At 33.8% G+C, this 15894-nt stretch overlaps 1 protein-coding gene across 1 annotated transcript; it reads left to right on the forward strand.

Annotated features, from left to right (window-relative positions):
- Nucleotides 1–279: 279 nt before the first annotated feature.
- LOC142221240 (ubiquitin domain-containing protein 1) lies at nt 280–10685 on the forward strand. Its single transcript, XM_075290897.1, has 4 exons — nt 280–734; nt 840–1089; nt 3255–3495; nt 9757–10685. The coding sequence occupies exons 1-4, from the start codon at nt 650–652 to the stop codon at nt 9928–9930; spliced, it is 750 nt and encodes a 249-aa protein (XP_075147012.1). The 5' UTR covers nt 280–649; the 3' UTR covers nt 9931–10685.
- The last annotated feature ends 5209 nt before the right edge of the window (nt 10686–15894 follow it).

The raw sequence follows: 15894 nt of genomic DNA on the forward strand, positions 1-15894 counted from the left end.
ATTTGGTACACTTCGTTGTTTCAAAATAGATACATGGAAAAAATCCTGCAACAACCCTTCATTACGCCAAGCTACTGACGTAACGCAACTTTTCATTAATGATGACCCTTTTCCGATGAGTTTTTTTTTTTTCAATTTAACAAAAACTAATAACTGATGCTTGTTCACTACCTGCCTTTCTTTACAATTGCTTCTTCTTAATGGTATCACAAAAAATACAGGGAATGAATACCATTACAAAACGATAACAGAATGTGAGCTTGGCAACACTATCTGCAAAGTTTATTCACTACGGGTTGATGAAACGTCAATAGATTAAAAAGTAAAATTTAATGAAACACCAACAAATTTTTTTTCCTCGTCGAAATTTAATGTTAAAGGATAAATAATTAACATATCATTAAAAATTACGTTCACAATTTCACGGCACAATCTGAATGAAGGAATAAAATATGAGCAACCTAAGAGGGACGGTGACAAAGACGATAAGTGACCTTAAGAAGTGAAGAAAAATATACTTCAGCGACTTAGCAAGAAGAGGAGGAAGTGATAACAAAGCGAAATTATTTTTCTTTTTACAAAAACAACGCACAAAACGTTCTTGGCAAATAATATTGAAAAATTAGAAATTCCTACGTTAGCTTGTGAAATGGGAGGTTGTGTCGGTCGTTACAGTGGTGACAATGAAACAGTTTCAGTCTCATCGGCAAGTGTTTCCAGGCCACCGACAGCAGGTGAGTAAGTCAAAGGCATACGCTTAGACTTAGTGGTTTGTTGGGCAAGAATAAGGACTTGCGTTGTGTTCCAAGCAAACGAAATACAATTTATTTCATCTGTAGGAACTCAAGTTGGACCTGCACGTAAAAACCGACCTTTATGCCATGAAACGATACGCTGGCGGTCAGATGTTCCATTAACAGAGGGACAGTTGCGCTCAAAGCGTGATGAATTTTGGGACACAGCACCGGCCTTTGATGGTCGCAAAGAAATCTGGGATGCTTTGAGAGCGGCAACAACGGCGGCAGAAGCTTTAGATTTCCAGCTGGCTCAAGCGATACTGGATGGGGCAAATATATCGGTGCCGAATGGGTGAGTGAGAAGAATATTACAACAATGTGATTATTTTAGAATCATGTGAATTTGGTTGATTATCACCATTGAGTGGTAATTTTGTTCAGGAAAAAGACTTTTGAAAATGCATAATTGCCTATTTTTAATCATGCGGTTGTTTCGATTTTTTTATAAAACATTCGGTGCCCTATGAAGGACCACAATCAAACATTCAGTCGCAATGAAAGGTTAAAGTTTAGATTAGGGGCGCCCATATACTTTGACGTGCTACAAAGGCCGATAGCAATTGCAATATGGTGTGGGAAGTTTGGGTAACACCATTTCAAAATCAATGCAGAACTTACACTGATTTAGCGGCTTGGCTATTGTTATATACACCACATTGCAGGATTGGGGCCACCTCTAGTCATCATCACCTTGAAGGGTGTGTAGTAGCGCCAAATGGCAATTGTAACTGTTGCTAATTGCCTCTAAAACTTAATTGCCTATTCGTGGTTTGTTGAGCTGATTTTGTGTGTTTGATTGTTACACTGGTACTCTATCAACTCTACAACGATTGTCTATGTCCTGGGGGAGTGTGGAGTTACCACCCCAATTGTATTATTTGCTTATGAGTAAATGTGTAGAGACACATTTTTTTTGTTGTTGTTGGTGTTGTTGATGGGGCTATTTTTACACTTGTTGTCCATTCATGCAATAATTGTTTTTGTTGGCATTGTTGTAGTAATTCTTCGGTCATAACTTTTAACTGTTTGAGCTGACTCAGACAGAGGGTGTTATGTACAAAAGAAGACGTAATGAATGATTTTATACGGATATTATAGGGGTTTTTAATAACACTTTTATTAATCGTCATATTTGCTATAAAGATTATGATAATGATAAACTAATATGACCAATGAGCTTTTCATTCCTATGCAGTATATCAACTATAAATCGATAACTTTTTCTTTGCTTAAAAATTATATTATATTTTTGTTAGATGATACAAAAAGTTGGTACGTCCAAATCCCAAGAAGGGAGAAAACAATTTCATCAATACTTTCATAAAAATGTGGGCTCTTGACCAATAGAATAGATAAGTTCCTGAGTGGGATGAAATTTCAAAAAGTTGGCATTGATTAAATTTCGCAGCAATAGTTTCTTATAATAAAAAATGCAAAGCGGAACAATTGGAATGCATAATGATTGCCTTTTTAAAATTTTATTTCCTAATATTTGGATTTGGGGCAACACAATTACGTATGCTACAAATATTTGCCATATTCATGGATGTTAAAATTTACATTTATGGGGCCGTTTCCTGCATATAATGGAGTTTCTTATCAAGTCTATATTTTATATTGGTTAGAGAGATATTTATTATTTCAAGGTATATTATTTGAAATAATTTTTTATCAAAACTGCAATAAGCGCATTAAATCGAGAATTAGAAGCATCTAAACTAAATAAACTAACTATTCAATATTATCAAATGTTTTCTGTATTATAGTGCAAGTAAGTAAGAAAGAAAAAGTATTTAAGACGGAAGTATGCGGCTTTCGTACACAGAAAAAAATTTAATCAGAAATTGAAATTGTTTAATCACGAAAACGGTAGTCACAGAGTCACAGAATTATTTGAGCATGAAATATATAATTGATTACAATAATAAACGATTTGTTTTCGCACTTTAAATTAAGTTTTAAATGATTCAATCAAAAATTTAATGGATTTTGATCGCAAATTAACTAATTTTTTTGAGGCAATAATTTTTTTTACCTTAGATGCTTTTGAGGCTATTATAGTATAAAATACCCTACGTGAAATCGGTGAAAATTGACACTAAAGGAGCTATCAAAGGAATGGCTCCAGTGTTCCTTTTTGCCGCAATTTTTAAATTTTTATCACACCAGGTCCAGTCCTGTACCGGTCCTGAGGTTGATCCATTTCCCATAGCGTCGTGTTATAAAAGATTTGAATATGGCGCATTTTTGCTAGATTTTTTATTCAATTAATTTATTTTCAATTTCCTGTGCTTTTCTCAATATTTTATGGAATTTGTTTAATTTCCAACGTAAGGTGTTGGGATTTCGTTTTTTTTAACGAAATCCCCATTAAAGAATCTGTTAAAAAGAATCTTCGCTTTGGAAAGTGTACATCACTCTAAATAATTTTTGGGTTTTATTATTCTTTTTTTGCAGATATCTTACGGAATGCTACGATGAACTAGGAACACAATATAAAGTTCCAATTTATTGTCTATCATATCCTATAAATATAGTTAAGGAGGAAAATGGTCGTGATTCACCTGCCGAATTTTCAGAACCCGTCGATGGCGGTACAGAGATATTCCTTAAGTTGAGAATATCATCAACAATGTCTGATGTTAAGTTACCTGTTTACTCCAAAGACACAGTGGGCCAATGTAAAAAGAAATTGCAGGTATGTAATAAAACCAGTCAAGTCAAGGTCATCCCTATGATAGATTCACGTTTTAATTTCACATACAACATGACAACTACGACGATCTTTTTTCATTTATTTCAACATATATGTAACCAAGTCTCTAAGACCTTAAAAACGTTTAGGTTGTTTTAAATCATTCAGTCTAGTGCAAGAGGCCTACGAGTCCGAACGGAACTTCGAATTAATGTGAAACCACTTAGAGAAGTGTTGAAATACTCTGAAATATCACCAGTATTACTACACTGAAAAAATATCACCAAAATATTTCGAATTAAAAAGTTGATTGAGTTGAAAAAGTTTTCAACTAATAAATTAATTGATACATTTTTTAATCAAGATAGATAGCATAAAGTAATGATTGGAGATTTTTAATTAAAAAACAATTAAAGAAAGTATAAAGTCGGGCGGGTCCTACTATATTATACCCTGCACCACTTTGTAGATCCACATTTTCGATAGCATATCAAATCCGCACAATCTGTTGGGTGCTGTATATAAATATTTTTGTTCCTGTCCTGGTGTAGAACATAATGTTAGTAAAAAACCAGTAAGGAAAGTCTAAAGTCGGGCGGGGCCGACTATATTATACCCTGCACCACTTTATAGATCTAAATTTTCGATACCATATCACATCCTTCAAATGTGTTGGGGGCTATATATAAAGGTTTGTCAGAAAATACATACATTTAAATATCAATCGATCTGGAAGAATTTTATAGACTTCTACAAAATCTATAGACTCAAAATTCGGCAAATTCGGCTAATGGAATAGGGTGGAACACAATATTAGTAAAAAAATATGGGAAACATTTAAATCTGAAGCAATTTTAAGGAAACTTCGCAAAAGTTTATTTATAATTTATCGCTCGATATATATGTATTAGAAGTTTAAGAAAATTAGAGTCATTTTTTCAACTTTTCGACTAAGCAGTGGCGATATTACAAGGAAAATGTTGGTATTTTGACCATTTTTGTCGAAATCAGAAAAACATATATATGGGAGCTATATCTAAATCTGAACCGATTTCAACCTAATTTGGCACGCATAGCAACAATGCTAATTCTACTCCCTGTGCAAAATTTCAACTAAATCGGAGCAAAAAATTAGCCTCTGTGGTCATATGAGTGTAAATCGGGCGAAAGCTATATATGGGAGCTATATCTAAATCTGAACCGATTTCAACCAAATTTGGCACGCATAGCTACAATGCTCATTCTACTCCCTGTGCAAAATTTCAATTAAATCGGAGGAAAAGATTGGCCTCTGTGGTCATATGAGTGTAAATCGGGCGAAAGCTATATATGGGAGCTATATCTAAATCTGAACCGATTTCCACCAAATTTGACACGCATAGCTATAATGCTAATTCTACTCCCTGTGCTAAATTTCAACTAAATCGGAGCAAAAAATTGGCCTCTGTGGACCAAAGAGTGTAAATCGGGCGAAAGCTATATATGGGAGCTATATCTATATCTGAACCGATTTGGATGAAAATTTGCAAGTTTTTCGAAACTCATAAAATATTCGTATGTACGGAATTTGAGGAAGATCGGTTGATATACACGCCAATTATGACCAGATCGATGAAAAATATATATGGCAGCTATATCTAAATCTGAACCGATTTTTTCCAAAATCAATAGGGATCGTCTTTGAGCCGAAACAGGACCCTATACCAAATTTTAGGACAATCGGACTAAAACTGCGAGCTGTACTTTGCACACAAAAATACATCAACAGACAGACAGACAGACAGACAGACGGACAGACAGACAGACAGACAGACGGACATCGCAGAATTTAATTCTAAGACGATCGGTATACTAAACGATGGGTCTCAGACTTTTCCTTCTTGGCGTTACATACAAATGCACAAACTTATTATACCCTGTACCACAGTAGTGGTGAAGGGTATAAATATGGGAAACATTTAAATCTGAAGCAATTTTAAGGAAACTTCGCAAAAGTTTATTTATAATTTATCGCTCGATATATATGTATTAGAAGTTTAAGAAAATTAGAGTCATTTTTTCAACTTTTCGACTAAGCAGTGGCGATATTACAAGGAAAATGTTGGTATTTTGACTATTTTTGTCGAAATCAGAAAAACATATATATGGGAGCTATATCTAAATCTGAACCGATTTCAACCTAATTTGGCACGCATAGCAACAATGCTAATTCTACACCCTGTGCAAAATTTCAACTAAATCGGAGCAAAAAATTAGCCTCTGTGGTCATATGAGTGTAAATCGGGCGAAAGCTATATATGGGAGCTATATCTAAATCTGAACCGATTTCCACCAAATTTGACACGCATAGCTATAATGCTAATTCTACTCCCTGTGCTAAATTTCAACTAAATCGGAGCAAAAAATTGGCCTCTGTGGACAAAAGAGTGTAAATCGGGCGAAAGCTATATATGGGAGCTATATCTATATCTGAACCGATTTGGATGAAAATTTGCAAGTTTTTCGAGACTCATAAAATATTCGTATGTACGGAATTTGAGGAAGATCGGTTGATATACACGCCAATTATGACCAGATCGATGAAAAATATATATGGCAGCTATATCTAAATCTGAACCGATTTTTTCCAAAATCAATAGGGATCGTCTTTGAGCCGAAACAGGACCCTATACCACATTTTAGGACAATCGGACTAAAACTGCGAGCTGTACTTTGCACACAAAAATACATCAACAGACAGACAGACAGACGGACAGACAGACAGACAGACAGACAGACGGACATCGCTAAATCGACTCAGAATTTAATTCTAAGACGATCGGTATACTAAACGATGGGTCTCAGTCTAATTTGGCACGCATAGCAACAATGCTAATTCTACACCCTGTGCAAAATTTCAACTAAATCGGAGCAAAAAATTAGCCTCTGTGGTCATATGAGTGTAAATCGGGCGAAAGCTATATATGGGAGCTATATCTAAATCTGAACCGATTTCAACCAAATTTGGCACGCATAGCTACAATGCTCATTCTACTCCCTGTGCAAAATTTCAATTAAATCGGAGTAAAAGATTGGCCTCTGTGGTCATATGAGTGTAAATCGGGCGAAAGCTATATATGGGAGCTATATCTAAATCTGAACCGATTTCCACCAAATTTGACACGCATAGCTATAATGCTAATTCTACTCCCTGTGCTAAATTTCAACTAAATCGGAGCAAAAAATTGGCCTCTGTGGACAAAAGAGTGTAAATCGGGCGAAAGCTATATATGGGAGCTATATCTATATCTGAACCGATTTGGATGAAAATTTGCAAGTTTTTCGAGACTCATAAAATATTCGTATGTACGGAATTTGAGGAAGATCGGTTGATATACACGCCAATTATGACCAGATCGATGAAAAATATATATGGCAGCTATATCTAAATCTGAACCGATTTTTTCCAAAATCAATAGGGATCGTCTTTGAGCCGAAACAGGACCCTATACCACATTTTAGGACAATCGGACTAAAACTGCGAGCTGTACTTTGCACACAAAAATACATCAACAGACAGACAGACGGACAGACAGACAGACAGATAGACGGACATCGCTAAATCGACTCAGAATTTAATTCTAAGACGATCGGTATACTAAACGATGGGTCTCAGACTTTTCCTTCTTGGCGTTACATACAAATGCACAAACTTATTATACCCTGTACCACAGTAGTGGTGAAGGGTATAAATATGGGAAACATTTAAATCTGAAACAATTATTATGCAACTTCGCCAAAGTTTTCGATTTAGCAGTGGGGATTTTACAAGGAAAATGTTGGTATATTGACCATTTTTGCCAAAATAAGAATAACATATATATGGCAGTTATATCTAAGTCTGAACCGATTTCAACCAAATTTAGTGTGCATAGTTACAATGTTATATCTACTCCGTGTACAAAATTTCACGTAAGTCGGATTACAATTTTGACCTCTGTGGTCTGAGATCCTGAGTGAAAATCGGAGGAAAGATATATATGGGAGCTATATATAAATGTGAACCGATTTCTACCAAATTTGGCATGCATAGTTACAATATCAATTCTATTGCCTGTGCAAAATTTGAGGCAAATTAGGTCAAAAGTCTGGATTCTGGGGCCATATAAGTGCATATCGGGCGAAAGATATATATGGGAGCTATATATATAAATCTAAACCGATTTCAACAAAATTCAGCACTTTACGACACTGTCAATTGCACTCCTTGTGCAAAATTTAAAGTAAATCAGGCTGAAATTCTGGCTTCTGGGGCTATATTAGTAGATATCGGTCGAAAGATATATATGGGAGCTATATCTAAAACTGAACCGATTTCCAAAATCAATAGGGTTCTATTCTAACCCAAAATATATACTTGTGCCAAATTTGAAAACGATTGGACTTAAATTGCGACCTAGACTTTGATTACAAAAATGTGTTCACAGACAGACGGACATGGCTATATCGACTCAGGGGCCGGCCCTGAGCAATATTGCCAAAGACACCATATGTCTATCTCGTCTCCTTCTGGGTGTTGCAAACATACTAACTTATAATACCTTATTCCACAGTGTGGCGCAGGGTATAATTAATTGATATAATTATCTTTTTAATCCTTCTCGGAAGACTAAGTCCGTGAAAAAATTTTTACATTTTATGAATAAAAATTTATTTCAAACAATCAATTTTTTAATCAAACTAAGAACAGAAAGTAATTGAAATATTAATTGAGATATTGAAATCAAATCAATTAATTTTTTTTACCAAACATTTTTTTATGCCCAATTAAAACTGAGATGCTATCATTTTCGTGATTGAAAATGAACTGGAATTGATTGAATCAGATTTTTTTGTGTGTAGGGATCATATAAAACAGTGTGTGGGGGAAAAGGAGGAAAAGGAATAAATTAAACACCTCTTGAATTAATGTCATGCATTTTGTGTAAGGCGTAAGCGAATTTTTGGAGCATATAGCTTTAGATTACACACAAAAAAATTTCACGAAAATTTTTCCAATTAAAATTTTAATTGAGTTTTAAAAAATATTCAATTAAAAATTTAATTGATTCAACAAATTTTTTAATTGAAACAAAAATCAATCACAAAAATAATAGTATCAATTAATTTTTTAATTGGATCAATTAACTTTTTAATTGACCTTCAATTAATTTTTTAATTGATACTATCATTTCTGTGATTGAAGACATTTCAATTAAAAATTAATTGGATCAATTAATTTCGTGATTGAATCAAAAAAAAATTTTTGTGTGTACTGGCGGCCCTGGTAAACGCTAAGCTAAGCAGTCTGCTAATGTTTTTGGAACAATCTGATTGCTTCAATAGAAGAAAATAATCAAGATGGTTCAGCGGTTAAAACAAGAAGTGCTCATATGTAATAGATACTTTTAGTTAATGTGGTATCACAATGGACTGGATAGTCTAAATGAGCTTGAAACTAAATCGGACGATCAAGCGACCTATTTTATTAGGTCGCTTGATCGAGTGGCAATTTCATTATTTGATAGTCTGTCTGTGTCTGGGTATTTGCATGGTGTTAAGGCGTCCACCAGTGGTGGTCCAGATGGCATTCCTGGGATAATTCTGAAGTTTTGCTCCGAATGTCTCTCTGCTACATTGTCGATGTTATTTAATAGTTAATTGAATTTCGGTTATTTCCCTTTAAAATGGAGGAGTTCTTTTGTCGTACCACTTCATAAGTCAGGGAGCCCCTTTGATGTGAGTAATTATAGGAGGATAGCAAGATTAAGTGCTATTCCCTAGGTTTTTGAGAAGATGGTGACGGATGTTTTGCCGCATAGCATTTCTTCGGTACTGGATCCTTGCCAGCATGGTTTTCGTAGGGGCCTATCGACTACTACAAACTTGGTAGAATTTAATTCTCATGTTATTAATCAGTTTGTTGTTGGGAATCAGACACATGTTATTTATACGGATTTTAGTACAGCTTTTGACTTTTGAAATCGACTAATAGCTATTTGATAGTGACAATAATCGAATAATCGAACATTAACGAAAAAGCCGATAAATCGAATTTGAATTAAAAGGAGAAATTGATGTATCTCTTTTTAAGTTGAAAGTTCATTAAAATGTCGGATGTCGCGGAATATAATCTCTAATATAGATGAATATGAACTGTAACTGATTAAAGGTGCCTCCATAAACTGATTCTTATCGAAATATTAACATTAATAGCAAATTTTAATGCTTTTTTAACTCTTTTAGGCTGGGGAAGGCGTAGATGCATGCTGCCAACGATGGTTCTATGGTGGAAAACTATTGGGTGACAAAGTACCCATCGAAGAATGCAATATACAAAATGGCTATGTGGTACAAGTCATTGTAAATACTGAACATTACAACCATGACAATAGCACAAGTATCGCCACTGCAAGCTAGCCAATATTCATTATACCTCAACAGCACAAAGTGAATAATGCAATGCTAACAACAAAAACAACAACTCAACTGTCAACCATGACAACAAATTGGAATAATACCATTGTCTATCATCATTTGTCTCCTGCTTTTATTAATCACCATCACAAGCGTCTAATACGTCATCAGCAGCAACAGTATCATCATTATAAATTGGGCTGTTATTGTATTGTCCAGCCAACACAAAAGTCATTGTCAATGCCTGCGACACCAACAACTTTTATGCCGCCAGCATTAAACCCATCACAATCGATGGTATTGAGGACAACACGAATAGAACATGACATAGCATTTGTTGTGGGAAAGACGAATCGTTCCCTTTCCTTGGATGGTAGTTGTTGTAAATTTGTGAAGATATCATTAATAGTTTTATTAATACTATTGTTAATCATAATGCATTTTGTTGCAATTTGTTATTAAACTAAACGGAAAATGCAAAACGATACAGATCGGAAACGAAAAACCATGTAAACGAAATATGAAAATTACAAAAAAAATACATATATTTAAATAATTTAGAGTTATTTGTTTCTCTCCAGAAATCCAACAAAATAAAAGCCCTCTCTTCCTCTCTATCCTCCTCTTTTACCATCCTTTGTAATTTTTGTATAATTTTTTTTTCTACTAAATAAATAACAAATCCCTGATTATATTTATAATGGAGAAACGAATGAAATTTAATAAATGCAAAATTATTTTTGTTTTTGTGTACATTATTATGATATTTTTTTATTTATACTTTATATAGAAATGTTTCCAATGTTCTCAAATTTTCTTCTTTGGTTTTTTTATTAGAGCGAAAGCAAAAATATATACCTAGTAGACAATTAGAAGAATACTAAAGGAAAAGAAACACAAATATTAACTAATTTTAAGTGCGTACAATTTAATTTGAAATTAATTTAAAACTTCTTTCCCTATTTTTTTTAATTATACTCCCTAAAATAGATATGTATACTTTATGCATAACCTGTACACAGCCATATTAAACAAAAATAAAATATATAAAAATGAAAACAAACAACTGAAAACTCTCAAATACATATAGCGTGAAAACATAGCAATTAATTTATACAATATGTAAAACAAGTAAATAAACCTTGAAACTATTATTTAACAAAATCAAATACTAGGCTTTTGTATCAAGGAATATACGGACTTGAGCAGGCATATAATTTCACATTTTTTGGTAGTCGTATTGGAGCATTTTTAAAATATTTTTAATGATTTGTAATAGATTAAACTAATTCATATATTGTGATGCAGAATGAAAACTGGGTACGGAGTTTAGATGGAAAATTACTTACACATAAGCACCATATGCTTGAGATTAACCCTAGCTCTGGCACTATATATAAATGTAAATATTCATTCGGTGGTCCAGTGAAGAGTACGACACCCTATCACTCCGGATGTCCGGGTTCGATGCTCGTCATCTTTTCCAATATAGATTTTTTAAGTTATTTTTTTTTTCTTTTTTTATTTATTTTAATTTTTATTTCTTTTCGCTATGATCTTTCTTTCTTTTTTGTGTGTTTTGAGTTAATGGGTAGCGCTGTTGATGCTCTGTTTGCTGTTAAGTGAGCCACTGTTAACGGGGAAGTCGCTGTTGGCGGATTAACAGTGGTCGCCTGCCTTTCGTGGCTCAGAGGAAGTGTGTTGGACTACGGTGCCGGAGACCTGGGTTCGACTACTCTCTCGGTCATGTCCTGGAAAATTATTCAATTATTTTTTGTGGCTTTTACGACCACATTATGCTAATGTGGGATGTATGGGTGAGCGTTTATTGGAATGGGGAGCCATATTTTTCTTGGAAAATGTATGATGCTGTTTGATAATGGCCGATGTGTTTCTTTTCGGAGTTATGAAAGGGTAGAGATAACCATCTTCCAGAGTTTCCTTTGAATTTTGACTTCTCGAAATATTGTTTTTATGTTGCAATTTTTTTCATCTTTGTTGATCGGAGCAATGTGAGTTTCCCTAAACTGTTTGAAAACTGATATCCTTTTTCTTTTCTTGGATTTAGCCTGTTAAGCCTTCAAAAAAAAAAACTTATTATCAGACTTGAAGGATATTTCGAGTGGGAAGATCCACAACAAAGTTTCTTTGAGGGTAACTAAGTTTGCTGCAACTCGAAGATTTCTCCAGGTTTAGTTGGAGGTTATCAGTATTGGGCGATTTTGCTTGGAGTTAGCCTGGAGTTATTTCTATTGGCTTTTGACATATACTAATTACGCTCCAAATTCTCTTGACTGAACATATATGGTAATTTTTTACACTTCTCTCTTGGACGAAAGATTGTTACATCTAATTCCTTCATTCCTTCACAGATTGGCTTTGAGGACCCCTTTCGTCTGTCACCATTGCTCCTCTATTTTTGTCCATAAACCAAATTCGCTAGCAGAGCACGGTTATCAGTGGGTCGGTGATTGTGTCCGTCGGATATCTTAGGCCGATATATACCGTGTTGGGCTCTTGTGCTGTGTAAATTGTGCAAAAAAGTGAAGTGAAATAACAATTTTGGATTTCTAGCCCTTTTGTCGTCCTGATGTCCTATTTGTAAAAAACATCACAACAACACCGAATTTTCGTTTGATCCTTCTACTTTGATTTTGAAACTTACCGATTGAAATTTGAGATGTACATATTTGTTAATATAATTTAATAAGTTTGCGTAAAATCAATCGGAAGTGAAGCGTTGAAAACTTAAAGTCAATTAAAGTAAAATAAAAGTTGCAATTTTTTATATTTTTTTGCTTCCATCGGTATAAAATACAACTAAAAAAATATTTAAAGTGCATACGAAAAAAAGACATAAATTGACAATTAAGCAAAAGAAAAAATATCACCATAAGAATATAAAAGAAGTGAACAAAACGCCTCCTGCTCATCACCCCTGAAAGGCCTTTCATCGTTGGATAGCAGCATATGTTCAAAGTAAGTGATCACGATTTTCTTTTGTTAATTTTTTTTGTGATCCTGCCGTTAAATACACACACACACACATATATATATATATATATATATATATATATATATATATATATATATATATATATATATATATATATATATATATATATATATATATATATATATATATATATATATATATATATATATATATATATATATATATATATATATATATATATATATATATATATATATATAAGTGAAAATCAGCTGATAAAAGAATCGTATGGCATTGGTAAAAGTGGCAATTATATATTCTTTCAATTGCCCTGAAGAAAATAATTCAAATCCAGAGAAAAGTGAAGGTTCAAATTTAATTGCGTCACCTATGAGTGAGGGACGCCGATATGAGACAAATAAGACTATAATACCCACCAAAGTTAAGAATGGAAGTCAGTCAAATGACTCTTAGCTATTAACAAAAACAGTTCATAATGCAGTTTAAAAACTGATGTGCGTGTTATTTTGGGACAGGAACATGTTATCAATATACTAAAGTCATCTTCGAATAATTCTCCAGCTTCGAATGCGTGAGTTGGTTTTAGATGCATTGGCTATACAGTGTTATTTTGAGAGCTGCAACCACCATAAACATATGATTTTGACATCTTAAAATTTTGTCGAAATAATAAAATTGTAATCATATGGGCCCATGATTTAACCTTCTTGTTCAGTTCCTTATTTCTTATTATGGATGTATGTACTACTCCATCAAAATGAAGCTATTGAAATTAATAACCACATTTAACATAGTTAGTGAAATTCAATCTGAATCTCAACAACTTCAAATTTGCTGGGAGCTATATAAAGGTTTGCATTTCCAGATACAAATACTTTTAATGGAGAAAATTTTTTGTACTTTTACAAAAACTGTAGAATTAAAATTTAAATCGGCTAACGCCCTGGGATGAAACAAAATGTTAGCATAGTAAAAAAATATGGGAAATATAAAGCGAAAGAAATTTTAATGCAATTATACAAAAGAGCATTTATGATTTATCAGGTGATACATATGTATTCGAGATATAGGGCAATTTTAGTAATATTTACAATTTTTGATACTTAGCAGTGGCGACTTTACAGGGATATTGGTTAGATCCCGCCAAGATATATGGTCAAGTGTGGGTTGTGATATATTATTTGGTCAAGTCGGGCGACTTGGAGCCTTATTTAAAACTTAACCGTTCTGTGGAAATTCTGCCATTACAGTGTTTAGGATATGACTAAGATATGGGGAAATCATCACAGAATTTTGTGTCAAGTGTGGGAATTTTGGCCTTATTTGTATAAACCGGAAAAACGAATATATGGATGCTTTATCTAAATCTGAAACAAATTAGATCAAACTTGACACACTTAAATATCATATTAAATATATTCTCTGTGGAAACTATCCAGTCAATTGGAGGAAAATCTCATTGAAAATGGGTCTAAAATATGAAACAGTCTACCATATTTCCCCAACTCTGGTGTACGTATTTATGGGAGCTATATATAAATTGGACGGATTGTGACTAAACTTGACATGCATAGCTAGAATAATAATTCTGCAATTTCTGCAAAATTTCACGTAAATGGAGTATAACTATAGCCTCCGTGACATATGAGTGTAAATCGGGCGAAAGATATATATGGGAGCTATATCTAAATCTGAACCGATTTCAACCAAATTTGGCACACTTACCGATACTATTAAACGTACTCCTTGTGCCTAATTTGAAGCAATTCAGGGCAAAACTCTGGCTTTTGCGGTCATATAACTCCAAATCGGACGAAAGATATATATGGGAGCTATATCTAAATCTGAACCGAGTTCAACCAAATTTGGCACACTTACCGATATTATTAAACGTACTCATTGTGCAAAATTTAAAGCAATTCTGGGCAAAATCTGGCTTTTGAGGCCATATAAGTCCAAATCGGACGAAAGATATATATATGGGAGCTATATCTAAATCTGAACCGATTTTAACCAAATTTGGCACACATAACGACACCGTTAAACGTACCTCTCGTGCAAAATTTGAAGCAAGTCAGGGCAAAACTCTAGCTTTTGAGGCCATATAAGTGCAAATCGGACGAAAGCTATATATGTGAGCTATATCTAAATCTGAACCGATTTCAATCAAATTTAGCAAGCATTGGTAGAATGTCAATTCTACTCTCTGTGCAAAATTTCACGAAAATCGGTAGTAAACTTTGGCCTCTGTTGCCATATGAGTCGAAAAATATATATGGGAGCTATATCTAAATCTGAACCGATTTGGCTGATATTTTGCAAGTTTTTCGAGACTCATAAAATATTCGGATGTACGGAATTTGAAGAACATCGGTTGATAAACACGCCAATTATGACCAGATCGGGGATAAATATATATGACAGCTATATCTAAATCTGAACCCATTTTTTCCAAAATCAATAGAGATCGTCTTTGTTCCCCAAAACGACCCTGTGCCAAATTTGAGGACGATCGGACTTAAACTGTGACCTGTACTTTGCGCACAAAAATACATGAACAGACAGACAGACGGACAGACAGACGGACATCGCTAAATCGACTCAGAAATTAATTCTAAGACGATCGGTATACTAAACGATGGGTCTCAGACTTTTGCTTCTTGGCGTTACATACAATTGCACAAACTTATTATACCCTGTACCACAGTAGTGGTGAAGGGTATAAAAATATAAAAAAAAAAAACTAAAAAGAAATAAGTTTTTTGCAATAAACATAAGATAAATTAAGCATCATCAATTTAACTACGGACTTTTTTCTTTGTATGTACATATTTATTGCGTAAAGATATACACCAAATACATTCTCTTTTCTCAATCAAGAAACGCACTAATGACTACCTTGACCTGTCTAAAAATGTTGCTTTCTCTGCGTGTACCAAATGTTTTTCCGTAATTATAAAATACATGTGCAGGACCACCATGTAATGGTA

This window comes from Haematobia irritans, chromosome 1, assembly GCF_050003625.1.
Source record: "Haematobia irritans isolate KBUSLIRL chromosome 1, ASM5000362v1, whole genome shotgun sequence".
NCBI classification, from domain to species: domain Eukaryota; kingdom Metazoa; phylum Arthropoda; class Insecta; order Diptera; family Muscidae; genus Haematobia; species Haematobia irritans.